The sequence below is a fragment of the Vigna umbellata genome, chromosome 3 (assembly GCF_029865625.1).
Source record: "Vigna umbellata cultivar VRB3 chromosome 3, Vumbellata_1.0, whole genome shotgun sequence".
NCBI classification, from domain to species: Eukaryota; Viridiplantae; Streptophyta; class Magnoliopsida; order Fabales; family Fabaceae; genus Vigna; species Vigna umbellata.
Window position 1 is genome coordinate 32306743 of NC_142167.1, and position 16726 is coordinate 32323468.

The 16726-nt window shown below is 32.8% G+C and overlaps 2 protein-coding genes across 3 annotated transcripts; one reads left to right on the top strand and one right to left on the bottom strand.

The window, feature by feature from the left end:
• On the top strand, positions 1-5672 carry LOC124847843 (uncharacterized). Its single transcript, XM_047325420.2, has 7 exons — positions 1-519; positions 1740-1890; positions 1981-2106; positions 2214-2294; positions 4247-4439; positions 4679-4949; positions 5034-5672. The coding sequence occupies exons 1-7, from the start codon at positions 132-134 to the stop codon at positions 5282-5284; spliced, it is 1461 nt and encodes a 486-aa protein (XP_047181376.1). The 5' UTR covers positions 1-131; the 3' UTR covers positions 5285-5672.
• A 1453-nt stretch (positions 5673-7125) lies between these two features.
• LOC124847842 (2,3-bisphosphoglycerate-independent phosphoglycerate mutase) lies at positions 7126-11495 on the bottom strand. 2 transcript variants are annotated; one of them, XM_047325418.2, is made up of 10 exons: positions 11350-11495; positions 10951-11134; positions 10567-10694; positions 9786-9936; positions 9505-9708; positions 8611-9035; positions 8173-8365; positions 8001-8096; positions 7675-7830; positions 7126-7524 (listed from the first exon to the last, which is right to left on the bottom strand). In XM_047325418.2, exons 2-10 carry the CDS (start codon positions 11110-11112, stop codon positions 7360-7362), a joined length of 1680 nt encoding a protein of 559 aa, XP_047181374.1. In that variant the 5' UTR covers positions 11113-11134; positions 11350-11495; the 3' UTR covers positions 7126-7359. The 2 variants fall into 2 exon arrangements, with proteins under 2 accessions (XP_047181374.1, XP_087966075.1); XM_088109949.1 differs by having other exon boundaries at positions 10951-11125; positions 11350-11444.
• Between the last annotated feature and the right edge of the window lie 5231 nt (positions 11496-16726).

Sequence of the window (16726 nt, forward strand, 5' to 3'; positions counted from 1 at the left end):
AATGTATTAAAGACTTTCTGAATATATTGGCCTATTGGTATTGATGTGTATTAACTGGTGCAAGGATTTGCAATAATTTTTTATTGCTATGAAACCTATGATATGATGAAGAGCATAGTTGTGGTGTTGAAATGGTGAGAATGGAAGGGAGAAGGCGCGGAGGTTGCAGTGGTCGACGCATAGTGGCAAGCAAAAGAGGGAGTGGCAACGGCAATGGCAGTGGCAATGGCATCAACAGCAACACCATCAACAGCAACACCAACAGCATCAGTGTCATCAAGAAGCTTCAAACCCGCGAGATTTGTTCGAAGCCTCATCGTGCTTTTGCCTCAGCCACTTCCCCTCACAGATTCCGCACTATGCGCTTGACGCACTATTATGACTCTCATGATCCCTCCAAGTCTCGCTCTTCCCTTTTGCCCTTCTTGTTGAAAAGAACTAAAGTTGTGGAAATTGTTGCTGCCAAAAACCTGATTTTCGCTCTCTACCATTCGGGTCTCTGTGCAGCTTTCAGTAGAGGTGAGGCTTCCCTTACGGGTCTTGATTCTTGATTTCTGGGTTTGAATTTCCATTATTCATTGCCCGTTTGTTAATCGCTGTCAGGTTTCTGTAAAAATCAAAACTTTTTACAGTTTCATGCATGAATGCCATTGCTCATCGCCCATTTGATAATCCGGGCATATTTGTGTAAAAACCTTATCGTTTGATTCTCTCATGTATGTATGTCAGCCATTACCCATTTACGAAGCATTGTCATGTTTGTGTAAAAACCACAACTTTTGATTCTTTGATGTGTGAATTGGTATTGTCCATTACTCATTTGTTAATCATGATCAATTTGGTGTGAAAACCTAAACTTTTGATTCTTTGCTGTATGAATTGCCATTGCCCATTATCAAGTTGTTATTCATGGGCACATTTCTGTAAAAATCAAAACCTTTTTGATTGGTTGATACAGAAATATTCATTGCCCATCACCCATTCGCCAACCATGAGCGCTTTTGTGTAAAAACTGAACTTTTGATTCTTTCATGTATGAATTGCCATTGCCCATTATCTCTTGTTAATCAGGGGTGTATTTGTGTTAAAATCAAAAACTTTTTGTACTTTCATGTACGAAATGCCATTGCCCTTTTTATTCATTGTTATTCACGGGAATGTTTGTGTAAATCCTCGTATTTTGATTCCTTCATGTATTACTGCCCATTACCCATTTATTAGTCATTTTCATGTTTGTGTTTTTATCTAAACTTTTGATGGACTCTTTCATATATTAATCCCGTTGCCCATTACCCTTTTGTTATCATGAACACTTTTGTGTATAAACCTAAACCTGAGTCTTTCATGTATAAATTGTCATTGCCCATTATCTGTTGTTAATCTTTTCATGTATGAGTTTCCATTGCCCATTTGTATGAAAACCACAACTTCTTATTGTTTTATATATGAATTTCCATTGCCTATTGCCCAATTGTCAACCATATGTATACAAACCGTGTTCCTATTTGGGTATGAATTTTCATTACAACTACAACTCCCACTTGTTAGTTATTTAACATACGTGTCTTTTTGGGTATGAATTATCATTACAGCATTACTGCTTCCCATTTATTAGTTATTTCCCTTTGCACACAGACCACTATTTTTTGTATGAATAGACTACCACTTCTCATTAGTAAGTTATTGTCAGATTTTATAGAATCCATAAAACAGGGGCTTTGTGTGTGAATTCCTTGCAGAAACCGATGAGAGGATTTGCTTTTTGAATGTCTGTCCTGATGAAGTCATCCGCAGCCTCTTCTTTAATAAGAACAATGACTCACTTATTACTGTATCCGTTTATGCTTCTGAGAACTTCAGCTCTTTGAAATGCAGATCCACAAAGATTGAGTGCGTGCATTTTATGATTGTTCTTTCAAATCCTCCTCTTTGACGTGTGAAACCAATTTTGGTTATGTGATCTTTTGTTTATGTTCTTAGATACATACGAAGGGGCACCCCAGATGCCGGGTTTCCCCTTTTCCAGTCTGAATCATTGAAATGGCCTGGATTTGTAGAGTTTGATGATGTCAATGGAAAGGTCCTAACATACTCTGCACAGGATAGGTACCTTCCTCATCCTGTTGTCTTTCTGTTCCAGTTCTACTGTTTTGCAAGTGTTTACTCTGCTCATTGGTTATTCTATCTAATACACTTTGTTTGAATGGTGTCAGTATTTACAAGGTTTTTGATCTCAAGAACTATACCATGCTATACTCAATTGCAGACAAGCATGTTCAAGAAATCAAGATCAGGTACTTTCTCTTTCTCACGCTAAGTTCCTGTTTCATAATTCCAGCTTTTGCAAAAGCCCTATTTATTTAATAAATTATGTCAAGTCATGAGCATGCTCATGTCACAGTCATGGTGATTTTCTCCTATTTGTTTGTGCTCCTTGCTACACATACCATTATATTGTTGACGTGTAAAAATTATTCAGGTTCTTAATTTTTGACTGATGGTTGGGATGGTTATATATTTGAGAAACCGAATGATTGAGTCAGTTCAGGCCTTATTAACAAGGTTCGATTAGAGAGAAAAATGGGTTTTCCATCAGATGAATAAGTTGAATATCTGCATGTCTCACATCTAGTACATTTGGTCAACAGAGAGCTAGAAGCTTAGTTTCACAATCGAAGAGGTGTGAGGCAAGGAGATGTGTAACCTCTTTCTTTGTCTACTTTGGTTATATCCATGCCCAACCTATAACTTAATATATACCCTTTAGTTGTCTAAGATTGAATTCTTGACTCCGTCAGCCGATAAGAGGATAAAACTATTTGAAGCAGCTGAATCTGCTAGCGCCATCACATTTTCTTTGATCACTCATATCTTGATCATGGGTGTCTTTGATGTCACACTAGCAATACTGCTCATGTTCCGTTGCATGGAAGCTCCACCGAAGAAATTAATTCCTTTGCTCTCCTAAATTGTGTTTAACATGTGTGTAATTCTTTGGTATCTTTTGTAGAAAATAATAATTTTCATCACAACAGAGACATAATCTCCTCCATACCTTTTCTGAATTTTATCCACGGTTAACTTCTTGAACCCAACATTTCTTATATTTCCATCACTAGAGCGATGCTGAGTACTAGCCATGCTCTGCTTGAAGACATTGACCATTTGTGTATTGTGTCTTTTCTCCCAAACAATTGCTCTCGGGTCATGACCCAGTTGCTATTATTTGCCTAGTAACTTGAAGCTTACCCAACTCACCAGGTTGATTTATCATGGATCCGAGCCAGTTCTGATGACATCATTCCTAAGTTTCCAGAACTGCTTGATTAAGAGACCAAACTCCCTTCGGAACTGCCTCCTCCACTCTCTCATCATACTTCCATTGTTGTCCCTTTTTCTTCTCTCATACACCAAGCCTTACTGATATGATAATCTTTTGGCTTCTTTTCTCTCCTCGGTACATGGATTGGCTCATCAATATCAGGAGTTGCTAATAGTATAAAAGATTTTGAAGGGTTTATATCCACATGGTTATACACGTATACTACATTTTAGTCATTGCATTCTTGGAGGACAATTTGATATTCATCTTTTACTTTGGCTTTCCCACTACTTATCAGCTACCACCTTTACACAATTTTCCTATCCACTTTTTTAGCATTCAAGACTCAAGTCCTTTATAATATTTCTATTTCTGTTCTGAATCGGTGACAATCTTGGGTCTCCTTGACTTTGTTCTCGTGTTGTTTGGTCTGGATAAAAGGGATTTGTTCTCTTAACCATCGTAGGTTGTTTATGTGCGAATCTCTTTTTCAATTACAAGCTCCTTGAATATACATTGACATTGATAAACCTGTTTGTAAGTCCATTGCCCCCTCTAAGGTTAAGTCCTTTATTTGGACTATGGTGCTAGCTTAGAATCATTTTATACTTATTTCTTTGTTGAATTCTTTATTTTGTCCTTTTAGGAGAATACCAGGTGGTGCTCGAGTCCTTGAACCTTTTTCCCATACACTAGCTTTACTGATTTTTGTAGAAACACAGTTTGCTAACGCTTTGGTGTATTTGATTGGAGAGTAATTCTCTCATCTTTTAAGTAGATCTACTTGGTGTAAAGTACATTGTAGATTTACTCCTCTCCTGTTATTTTTTTTTCTTTTTATGTAGGACCTCTTAATCTTTTTATTTCAAATGGATTTCTTCTTTTGTTACTTTTCCTATATACTTACTAGTTATTTTGTTACAGTCCTGGCATCATGTTATTAATTTTCAATAGAACCAGTGGTCATATTCCCCTCAAGATTATATCCATTGAGGATGGCACAGTTCTCAAAGTATTCAATCATCTGCTTCATCGGAATAAGAAGGTGGACTTCATAGAGCAATTTAATGAAAAGCTTCTGGTCAAGCAAGAAAATGAGAACCTTCAGATTCTTGATGTGAGCTTCATTTTTCCCTTTTCTTTTAATGTTTGTGTCTGAAAAGGGATCCACTTACTCCTGGAATAAATCTTCTTTAACTGTAATAGTTTTCTATGTGCTTTAAATTTCAATAATCTAACAATTTATGTTGGGAGTTCTCATTTAGTAGATCAAATCTATAAACTTTATATAACTTTAAGCAGATCCCTTTCTTCATGTGTATGTTATTTTCACGTTTGGGCGTGTGATTTTCCTAGGTTCGAAATGCTGAGCTGATGGAGGTAAGCAGAACAGAGTTCATGACTCCATCAGCATTTATCTTTCTGTATGAGAATCAGTTGTTCCTTACTTTCAGAAACCGAACAGTTTCTGTTTGGAATTTCCGAGGGGAGCTTGTCACTTCATTTGAGGATCACCAATTGTGGCATCCAGATTGCAATACGAACAACATATACATAACAAGTGATCAGGATCTCATTATCTCTTACTGCAAGGCAGATTCTGATGATCAATGGATGGAAGGCAATGGTAATCATGTTTGAGCTTACTTTTCCTTTGATTTTTAATTTGTTTAACTGGTCTTATATCTTTGTAATTTGCTCTTTGGCACAGCTGGCTCAATTCATGTCAGCAACATCTTGACTGGGAAATGTGTTGCGAAAATCAATACAACAATTAGTTGTGCCAGGGCAGACGAGTGCAGCCGCAACGGTTGTAGCTGCAGGGAAAGTCTTTATCCATGCCTAATGAGGAATTCAGTTACAGAAGCTTTGGAGGATATAACAGCCCTCTTTTATGATGAAGATAGAAATGAGATTTATACTGGTAACAGACACGGTCTTCTTCATGTATGGTCTAACTAGTGACTTTTCATGTTTCTTCTGGCTTCATGGCCCAAAGAACCACATCTTGGGGTTTTCCCTTTTGATGATGGAACCATTTCAGCTTTGGATTTCAGAAATACAAGCTACCTCAGCATTGTAACATTAGTTTATGTGAAACTATAATCTAGGACTCTGCATTGTGGATTTCATAGTTCATGCAGAGGTAACCAGTTAAAGTGTTTCAGGTAAACTTGATATCTATGCTTTTCTTAGGTCCTTATATTTTCTGTATAGTACAATCACTGCTGAAAATTGAGGCAGATGAGACATATTACTTGTATTAAGTTTGTCCTGGAATTCATAGGAGAACAATGTGGGATGGAAACAAAAAGGGCATATTTTATGGAGTTTTTTTTTACCTCATCCATGTCATTGGTGTAAATCTCTGTACAAATCTGTTTTTTATTTTTGCTTTCTTAGAACGAGTAGAAAATAAGTTCTAGGCATGATCTTATATTCTCTAGTTTATATCTTATTTATACTTTTCTTTGAACAAAATAGCAAACAAAATAAGTTCAACCATGCTTGTTACTTGATATAGTATGGCGTGGGTTTTTTCATCACATCCTGCTTCTGTATGTATAACTACTGAATCAAATAGGATCATTATAGCTTAGGTTTATGTTACATGACAACTATACAAGTCAAAATATTTAATTTGAAAATTGAGATTTTTACGAATGTAGTATGTTTTTCTTAGATGCATAATTCAATTAAGTGTAATTATATTTTAAATAAATCATCAATATAATTATATATAATTCTTAATATACCATTAACAGTGAGTTTTATTCTTTTATAGTATATTTACCTTTTAGCATTCCAATTAATAAAAAGAAACTATACATTTTTTTAGAAATTATAAAGATGATAACAATAATAACAATTATCTTTCTTCTACCTGTCCGGAAGTCAAGTAATATTGTTCATAATATACCAAATATATTTGGTTATTAATATTTATCAATGTTTAAAATGATAAATGTCTAATCTATTATGTAATATAAAATAGAAGTAATCTACTTAATTAATTTATTTAAATAATATCTTAATAAAAAGTGATTAGTTAATGCTCAATGTAGGTAGAAGGTTTGAGATAATTATACATACAAAATTTAGTTATATTATAAATTTTAAGTTAATTCAAATATTTTTTTTATTTAATTGGTGAACGAAAAGATAATTATTTAACTTAAAGTTTTAATTGAAGCTTCTGGATGAAGGATATATATATATATATATACATACTATATCAACAGTGGAAAGTGGCAGGAATCAATCCTTCTTTTATTCTAACTAAAACACAACTGCTAAGTTAGAATATAAGTACGAATCTTGCATAACTTTTCAATGGTTATGAACGTTAAAGATCATAATTATGTGGTTCAACGCATTAGAATGGTCTAAATAAAATCAATGGTATCGGATCCCTTCACCACCGCCATAGGTGTTTAATCAAAAAAATACTTTTTCTTGTGTGCATAAAAATTCTCTCAAACTCAATATACACCCTTTAAAATCTTATTCAAACTGTAGCAAAATTTATGATAATGGCTGTAACCAAGAAATTCTAAATCTTATTCAAACTGTAGCTAAATTTATAACTAAATTAACTTAATGAAATGTACATATTAAAACTAATGGTTCATTCCTTCGGTCATGTCGAAATTTACAATAGCCATTCTATCATAAGATTCTATTTTCAAATCTATCATAAATGGCTCCCATTACTTGATGAAATCAATTGTTAAATATGGATAAACGCAAAGCTAGCTATATTTGTATTTATCATATTGTTAAATCAAAGCATTATATAGAGATGACCAAGCAAAATTCATGATTGAAATATAATTCAGCACAATAAAGTGTCAAAATGGCATTAATTAGTCCGTACTGTGGTGTCATCTGCAGACTGAAATTGGAAACTCTAGAAAAGAACAAAACAACCTCCCATATGATGTATGTGGAGGGATAAAAACTCTCAATTATTTGAGCTGTATAATCTACAGCATTCCCTGTATTTTTGCAAAATATACTAACTCTTCCATTGGTTCCTAATTATCTGCTACTTCTATGAGAGTTGGCTCATAGTCGCTGGGAGCCTCAAATCCATGAAGATTTATCACAGTTGCAGCAACGTTGGCCAACCCACCTGATGGAACATCATTGCGGAATCTCACACCAGGGATCAATCCAGGACCTCCAATAGCAATTGGCACCTTAACCAGCAGCAAGGAAAAGTATGAGATTTTGAACCAAATTTATGATTCATTCCACAAGTTATACAAAACTCTTAGAAATTTGACAGTAGAGAATATTGAAATTCATGCGAGCTTGTTATAGTGACTGACATAAATTGTAAAACTTACAGGCTCAAGAGTATGGGAAGTAAGAATCTGGATTTTTCCATCCTTGCTAAGAAGTGGCTTTCCAGATTTATCCCTCTTGACCATATCCTCTGCATTTCCATGGTCAGCTGTGACAACATAGATTCCACCCACTTGCTCTATTGCATCAAGAATAATCTGTGCATTTACACAAGTAAACAAAAAGCTTAGTATTATTAGTAAAGGAACTTAGATCCTCTAATTTTATTCTTAACATAACCTAGTTCTTAATTGCTCATTCAAATCACACAAGATTTATAAGATTGAATTGTCACCAAATCATTGTAAGAAACACATAAAAATGGTACCTTCACAGCCTCATCAGCAGCCTTGCAAGCCACAACTGTTGCTTCGATGTCACCTGTATGCCCCACCATGTCACCATTTGGAAGGTTGACACGTACCTACAAACAGCAGATAAAATAAGAGTAAATAAGAGACCATGATTCCCAAAAATCACCTGATAAACCATTTAATTACCTGATCAAATTTCCTGCTAAGAATAGCATCCCTAGCCTTTTCAGCAATTTGCAATGCTTTCATTTTTGGTTGTTCATTGAATGTAATGCCAGAGTCACTAGGAATTTCCACATATTCCTCCAAGTCTGCATTAAAATACCCAGACCGGTTTCCGTTCCAGAAGAATGTGACGTGACCAAATTTTACAGTCTCACTGTTGATAAAAAAATTACACTCATAAGGTAAACATTAAGTCACAGTGGAAGTGTAGTAAAGGACTCTCAAATGAGAAACATTTGTTCCCTAGATTGGGTAAACAATATATAGTGACTTCTCATGTATTACACAGTTCCATCGTTCATCATCAAGAACAAAATAAGCAGGTAGAAATATTATGTATTTCCACAAATTACAATATTATGAGAAACCCTATTAATGATTTGAATAGAGAAAATTCACCTGCAAGCAAAAGTCCGAACACCATTTTTCACTAAATATTCACCAGAAGTCCTATCAATCTCGGGTGGAGAAACAAGGTAATGACTTGGAAGTTTCAATTCACCGTCATATTCAAGCATTCCAGCATACCGGATTTTTGGAACACGAACTCTATCAAATTTGTCAAAATTTTCATATTCAAGAGACTTTGCAATCATGACCATACGATCCGCTCGGAAATTGAATGTAACAACAGCATCACCATCGACAATTGGACCAACAGGTTTCCCATTCTCATCAACAATAACAAAAGGAGGCAGATACTGGTCATTGGCCTTTGGTTCTGCCCTCAGCGTCTTGACAGCTTCAAGAGCATTTGTAAACTTATGAGGGGCTTCACCAAGAACTTGAGCATCCCATCCTCGTTTCACAACATTCCAGTCATTCTGCAGTTTGTTATGAAAACAAGTGAATCATAAGTAATAGAAATACACAAACAAGAAAAGAAAAAAGAAATCGAGTCAACCATATTTATTTGCTGTATAGAACAGTATGAAATTGAAATGCAAGTTAACCATAAAAAGGCAGTTTTATTACTATGAATTTGCAACTAAAATAAATTAAATAATAAAAGATTTCAAAGCAAATTATTTTGGTTTTCTTTGTCAAATTTCAGAGGTAATATGGCACTGCAACAATGAATCTCAATAGACAGAATAAAATTGGTTGGAGTACGACACAGCTGCAAAAAATCAGTGACAGACTTTTTGAAGTGACCCAACATGGTCAAAGTACATCTAACGAATACTATAATTGACCAAAACATTTTCAAATTTAGCGAGAAGTTAAATGAAGAAACAATCAACATACATAATCAGGCACCCCAAATTGAAGGCCATTTTTAGGTAATTATACCTCATAGCGATCCATTGTAACATTCATACGACCTCCACCTGATGCTATCTTAGCATCGATGCCCTTCTCCCGCAATTTTGCAAGATCATTTTCAAGGGTTTCGACAAACCCCACACTTGAGCCATCCAAAACATCACGGCCATCTGTAAGAATATGGACACGGACTCTTTTGACACCTCGCTCACCAACTCCTTTAAGCAACAACTGTATAAAAATAGCTAGTTAGAAAGAATGAGTTGTATACACATAAAAGAAAAGCAGCTCCAACCTCAAGTAATCACCTGCAACTGATCAAGTCTGGAGTGAACTCCACCATCACTCAGCAACCCAATGAGATGCAATGTGCCATTTGCAAAACTTTCCTTTATGTAATTGAAACCTTCTCCCTCAAAAATTTTTCCAGAGGCCAGAGCAAGGTCGACAAGCTTGGCACTGAAATGAACAATCACAGACCAAGATGTCTCAATCATCACACATGCTAGAAATATTTTTGAAGCAAGAAAAAGAGACTCGATAGTATAGCTCGTAGGAAACACCATAACTAAACATTTCAAGGTGGTAAGCAACAATTATAAATTCCAATTCCACTGCAGAAATCATCTGAAATACTAACTAAACATTGTGAACCCAAACTTAATACAAATTCCTTGGGAAAAGCGAGACACTACAACCACAACAATGTTGTTGATTGTTGTATTGCATCCTAAAACAAGAGTACAGAAGTGTCTGGAGCACATTTAACCCTATTGATCACATACATCTATGATAATCTAAGAAACAATGCAGAACAAAGCAATGCGTTGTTCAATCCATGACATAAAAAATGCAGGCACAACTAAACAAATATAAACGTTCACAAGCAGAACAAAGTAAACATTTTATTTTTCCAAACATAAATTAGTTTAGAAAAACCCACATGCAGTTCATGATCACATCAATTAGTAGATCTGTTCGCAATTTCCCACAATATAAAAAATAAAAACACTACAGCACGCAACCTCAGTTCAAAACCTAGGTACATGGTGCTAAATAGATGAAAAAGAGAGGCTAGTTTTAGTTTACCCCTGAGCAAATATGCGACCAGCTCCAAGGGCATTGTGACCAACTTCACTATTGCCCATGTCATCTTCTGTTGGAAGGCCTACAGCGGTACCGTGAGCCCTAACCAATCTCCATTTTTCAGGGGCACCCTGTAATACAAAACAGTCCTGATTAATGCACTCTAACCCAAAAAGAAAGATACCTTTTCGCCTCCTATTTCTTCCTTTGGAGGCAACCTTTAAAACTATCATATACTAAACGACAACTACTCATCCAACGTAGATTCGAACCTTGGTCCGTTACTTTGTAAAGGACTAGTCACTTTTGCTACCCCCCATCAGTTAAACAACAGATCTTTGAAATCTATAAACAAAGATTGGATCCAAAAACGTGCAAAAATTGAACCTTTTTAAGAGAATCCATGCAGGGTGTCTCAGCGGTAGCGATGCAGTTGTATTCGTTGGGGTTGGCCTCTCCCCAACCATCCAACACCACCATAGCCACTGTCTTCCCCTTTGGGAGCTTTGGATGATCCGCCAATTTCCATGAGAAACCTGAGCTACCCATCTGCGCTTCCTCCCTTTTTTTCCTATCAGATTCAGATTTAATGGCAAAACCGAATACAAATCATTCACATACACAAATAATCATTCTTTACCCATCTGGGTCATAGTTCTTTTTCCTTTTTCCTATCAGATTCAATGGCAAATCTAGACGCACAAAATTTAGATACACTGACAATCGTTCATACTATGAAATAAACGTCACAGTGCTAAGATGTTACACACGACAACCTGTACATACCTGTTCTTTTCTCGGTGTCAGCCGCAACTAACAACACAAATGTCACAGAGGTAACCTAAAAAGACCGAACCGTGTGCCTGCTTTGTCTGTGTTCTATGGTTTCGTTTGGATTTATAAATACAAGTTTGTTGGCCAACTGTTACTATAGTCTTGTAGAGTCGCTATTTTTTTTTTTCACTTTAGTGAAAAAAAAAAAGGTGGCACGTGAATCCTGAGAGAAGTTTACGAGTAACCACGAGAACATGAGAAGAAAAAGGAAATACAAAAACAATTTAATTTAGTTTAAATAGATTAATGAAAAAAAGTTATTGTTTTTACAATAATTCCTTCAAAAGTCTTACTTGGACTTATTTATACTACATTGATAATTAAAAATATCATGTCGATGACGTAAAAATAAATAAAATAAAAAAAGGAATTATGAATAGCCACTAAACGAAATAAAATAATCTTGAATGAATTGAATTCATTTGCATAATTAGAAAATCAGTATTTGTAATCGCGCAATTTTTATATTTTTTAAAAATTGCTATATTAACTTATTTTGTTTGCCTCATTGTTAGATGACTATTAGAATTTAACTTTGGATTCAAATTTTTTTAAAAGAGTTACAAAATGATTTGCATTTACTTCGCTCTTAATATAAAAAACTTGGATTTTGTAATTATTAATTAAATTGAAATAATCTTGTGTGAATTGAGTAACATATCTAGTGATAAAAAATATCTAACTGGTAAAAAATATTCTTAGTTTATATTTTATTTAATATATAACGTCATTACACATTATGTAGATAAGGCTTAATATTAAGATAAAAAAGTTAATTTCGTATTAAAAATGAATTAGACTTAATTCGTTCTCAAAAATTCGTTTTAAAGAAAAAAAAATGATCTAACTTTATTGTTTTTCAATTTTTATATAAAAAAAAAGGTATTCTGATCATATTCTCTTAGACAATGTAAATAAATATGTCTTGCTGTAACGTTCCGAAAACAGTTAAACTTATATTTAATTAAATAATATATTGTTTTACTTTCTTTACTTTTAGTATTAAAAAATTAGTTTATGTAAAAATAAATATATAAATATCTAAATCATATATATAAATAATTGTATTCTTTTAAAAAAAATTAAATAAATTTTTAAATTATATTTTTTGATTGAGTTTAAAGGGTTAAATATGTTTTTACTCCCTATACTATCAAGCGATTTTGGTTTTAGTATCTTTTTCAAAGTAAGATACATTTTAGTCCTCCTCCTTAAGGAAACTTTGATTTTAGTCCTCTAAAATTAACACCGTTAAAAACCAGCTGACGTGGCTGACATGATTTTCTTTTTTTGCGCTGAGTCAGTGTTTCTTACCTTTTCTCCCTCGTCTCTTCCTTCAATCTTCCACCCAACCTCCCCACCGGTATCACTTCCCACCGAGCTCCAAATTCACCTCCCCACAACAAAGTTGGAGCTCGGTGGAAGGTGATACCGGTGGGGAGACTGAGTAGAAGATGGAAGGAAGAGACGAGGGAGAGAGAGGGAGAAAAGGTGAGAAACACTGACTCAGCACAAGAAAAGAAAATCATGTCAGTCTACTGTTAGCCACGTCAGCTGGTTTTTAACGGTATTAATTTTAGAGGACTAAAATCAAAGTTTCTTAAGGAGAAGGACTAAAATGTACTTTACTTTAAAAGAGCGACTAAAACCAAAGCTTGATAGTATAGGGATTAAAAACATATTTAATTCTAAAATATTTATTCTACATATATGGAATATTCGTGAAGATGTTTGGTATATTCGCGAAACATGAAAATAGCGACGGTATTTTCAATTGCGGATCAGCGTGCCCTATTACTTGATGCTGCCGTGGGTTGGTAAACACCGTCATTCTCCACGCCTTTTTTTCCTTTTTGACAACCGCTTATTAGCATTAATTCTAGAAAACTGCTTTTGACCTAATTATATAAAAAATAATAAAAATAAAATTAATTACTTGTGTTAAATAATGATATTTCTATAAAAACAGTTTCAGTCAAAAAAGAATAAGATCACGTTGTTCATAAAATTATAAGTACAAAGTAAATATAATTAATTATATACAGGAATATATATATCTCATATTTAAATAATGGGTACAAAACAGCTTTAACGATTTTGATGGTTTTGCCCTTCTAGTAGCTAACTTGAAACAACAACTTTTAAGAAAAAGTCTCCATTTTCTTTCTCCTTTATGGGAAAACGTGCGTATAAATTAGTGTTCTAAACTCGAATTTTATGTCGCATATCACTCTTTCTTTCTCACTCCTTTACAAAAAAACTTGAACAGGTGGAATGCTTAATAAATTATGTTGCTTCATCTAGCTTCGATTTTAAATAGTTTGTAACATTTTTAGTTCGATTTAGACGTTTTAAAAGGTTTAAAAAAATAAAGTTAAAATATATATTTTTAGATTAAGTTATATTATGAAATTAATTGAAATGGAAATATAATTATTCAATTTATATATATATATTACTACATATTTATGTTTAGTTAAATAATATTATTTTTATTTTTAAATTATAACTTTGAGTATATAAAACAAATTGAGTGATAAATTTTGAGCCAATTCATCTTAAGGTCATTTAAGTCATGGACTACAGTGTTAAATGAAAAATAACTCAAATTAATTTATATTGTAAATTTTTAAGTCAATAAGTCTCCTTTTATGAGATTTTTTTTGGGTGACATCTAGTCAAATTTATTTTAACTAATATAAACACAGTAAGTATATAAAAGTTTATTTTAAAAGTCTTTTTTCTCTCACTTGACTTTGTGTATTTAGAAGAACATTTTTCTCTTTCGAATATTTCGTTTAACTTTCTCGTAGAAATTCAAAACCTTAACCGTATTTGTCAAACCTTAGAGAGAGAAGTTCATTTTTCCGAGATTTTTTGCTTTGGTAAGATGACAAACAAGAAGAAAGTAGTTTGTAATCAACATGGTTATTTATTTGACTAATTAAATTTTTTTATTGTGTTTATAAATAAAATAAGTTTGTTTTAAAAAGGTAAAATAAAGTTATGACATTAGTAAATAAATAAATGTTATATATTCCTCATTTTCATTCTAAAGATGTTCAATTTATGACATTTGAAAGAATCATATGTGTACAAAAGTGTAGTTATGTGGAGGACATGTTGGTATAGATATTAATTACATTAGTGATACATCCATATTGGTATGGTTGATTCTACAAGGTTATGTTTTGGACCTACGGGGTTGGAAAGCATTTTGGAGAATGTATTTTAATTTTAGAGATTATGATCCCTTTTAAGCATGATTTTGCATTGAATTAGGAAAATTGATCTACTTAAAAGATTCATACCCTATATATATCAAATAGCTAAAGGTGTTGGTTTGACTCATAATATCCAGAAATCGAATTATAATTTTGTAATGAGTTAAGGTTAAGATGTTAATAATGGAGAAAACATTATCTTCTTCCTACTTTTAGGCATATAGATATTAAAATATATAAATATTGTAGATAATATTATTTATATTAAGAAAAGATAAAAGCTAAGTTGATATAAAGTTATATAACTCTAAAATATTATGTTTACATTCAACAAATTTCATGATAAAATGATATTTTTCACAAGTAAAACTTATGTGTATAAATGTTTTAAATAAATATATCTTAAAATGTGTTTCTATGACTTATAATAATGTGATATTTTTTTATTTGGTTTTATGTGCACGTGATTTATTTGTGTGTTGAAAAGTCTAAGTAATGAGTTAATAGTGTAAAAGTTCAAGTTATGGAGTTTACACCGTGATTAAGTTGAGGTGAAAATTCAAATTATGTCTATTCTTTTGAGATATACAAAGAAGAATTTATTTGTATGAACAAGCCTCCTTTTAGTTCATTAGGATGGATACAAGTCTTTACAAGAATGTGTTTAGTCTCTATGATCCTTTATATAGGCTCAGGAAAATTATGATAGGAGATTTCACATCTATGATTGAGATTAAGGAAAATCATAGTTTATTATCTTATCTTAACTAGTTCATGTTGTTTTTTTGATATAATTGAATGTTTTTTAGGATCGAATACATCTACTCCTACATTAATTTATAAGAAAATGTTACATAGTACCACATAAATATTAAAAATAGCATAATTTCTTTTTCAAATGTTTAAAAAAATGTAAACATAATAAATTGTATTTATTTAAAATGATGAAAATAAGTAATTTCATACAGCATAAAATATCATTACTGTAATAAAAGTTACATAATTAAAATAATAATAAATTTTACTCGTTATTACATTCAAAACGTTTAAAGTGGTTGATGACATCTTAGATCTTTAACTTCTCTTCTTCCAAACAAATACGACTCAAAGGTCACACAAGAATTAATATGTATGTCAATTATAGGCATTATTATATAGTATGTTCATAATGATAGCTAAAATATTACTATTTTATTGTCTCATTCATCTGTAATCATATTATTCAATATGATGTGTTTTGATGGTAGGATAGAGAATTACTCTTTTACACTTTGTCGTTTCAGTTCATTCATTTTATTGTTTCTCTTATAGTAGTTTCTTATTCCTTCTTCTTTAAAGTCCAAACTGAGCATGTGAATACCTGTCAAAGGTGTTCAAGTCAGTTTTAGTTATACCAATCGATTATCATAATTAAACATTAAATGTTCAATAAATGCAATCATCTACCTCTTTACCTTACCTTTGTATTTATATATTTCAGAGTGAGCTTTTAGTTAGAGTTGACCCAATTACGGCTCAATGTCTCAAAAATATGTTTTACCTTGTTAATCATGCTGGGTTTGTGGTATCCTTAATATGAAGTGTGACCGTTCGGTCACTAATGAGGTTGACAATCAATTGGTCTATGTTATTTTGAAAGTTCTAGAGAATTGACCGACCGATCACTTTTGGTAATACGTTGATCAGCCGGTGCTTTTAGTAATACGTTGACTGTGTTCATCTTCCAAGCATGTGCAAGATCATGGTACAGTAACAAATCAAGATCAAAACACTTCAAATTCCTAATTTACATCCTCTCTTGCTGCTTTTGATATCAAACAAACAATTTTCTTCTATCATCTTGTATTATTGGAATGATCTTCACAAGTGTCTCCCAATCTAAATATATGCAATATGTTAAAAATACTTTATGTCATAATGGTTCTATTCAGTACAAAATATATATATCGTATGTGTTTCTCCCCTATAACACCTTAAAATGCATTAAACATATATAATACCTAGAACCTAAAACTATGCATGTCAAACATCATGGTGCAACAACTTCAAACACAGTAATGGGTAAGTCTTCATCATGACAAAATTGATATTTTCATTCTAAATCA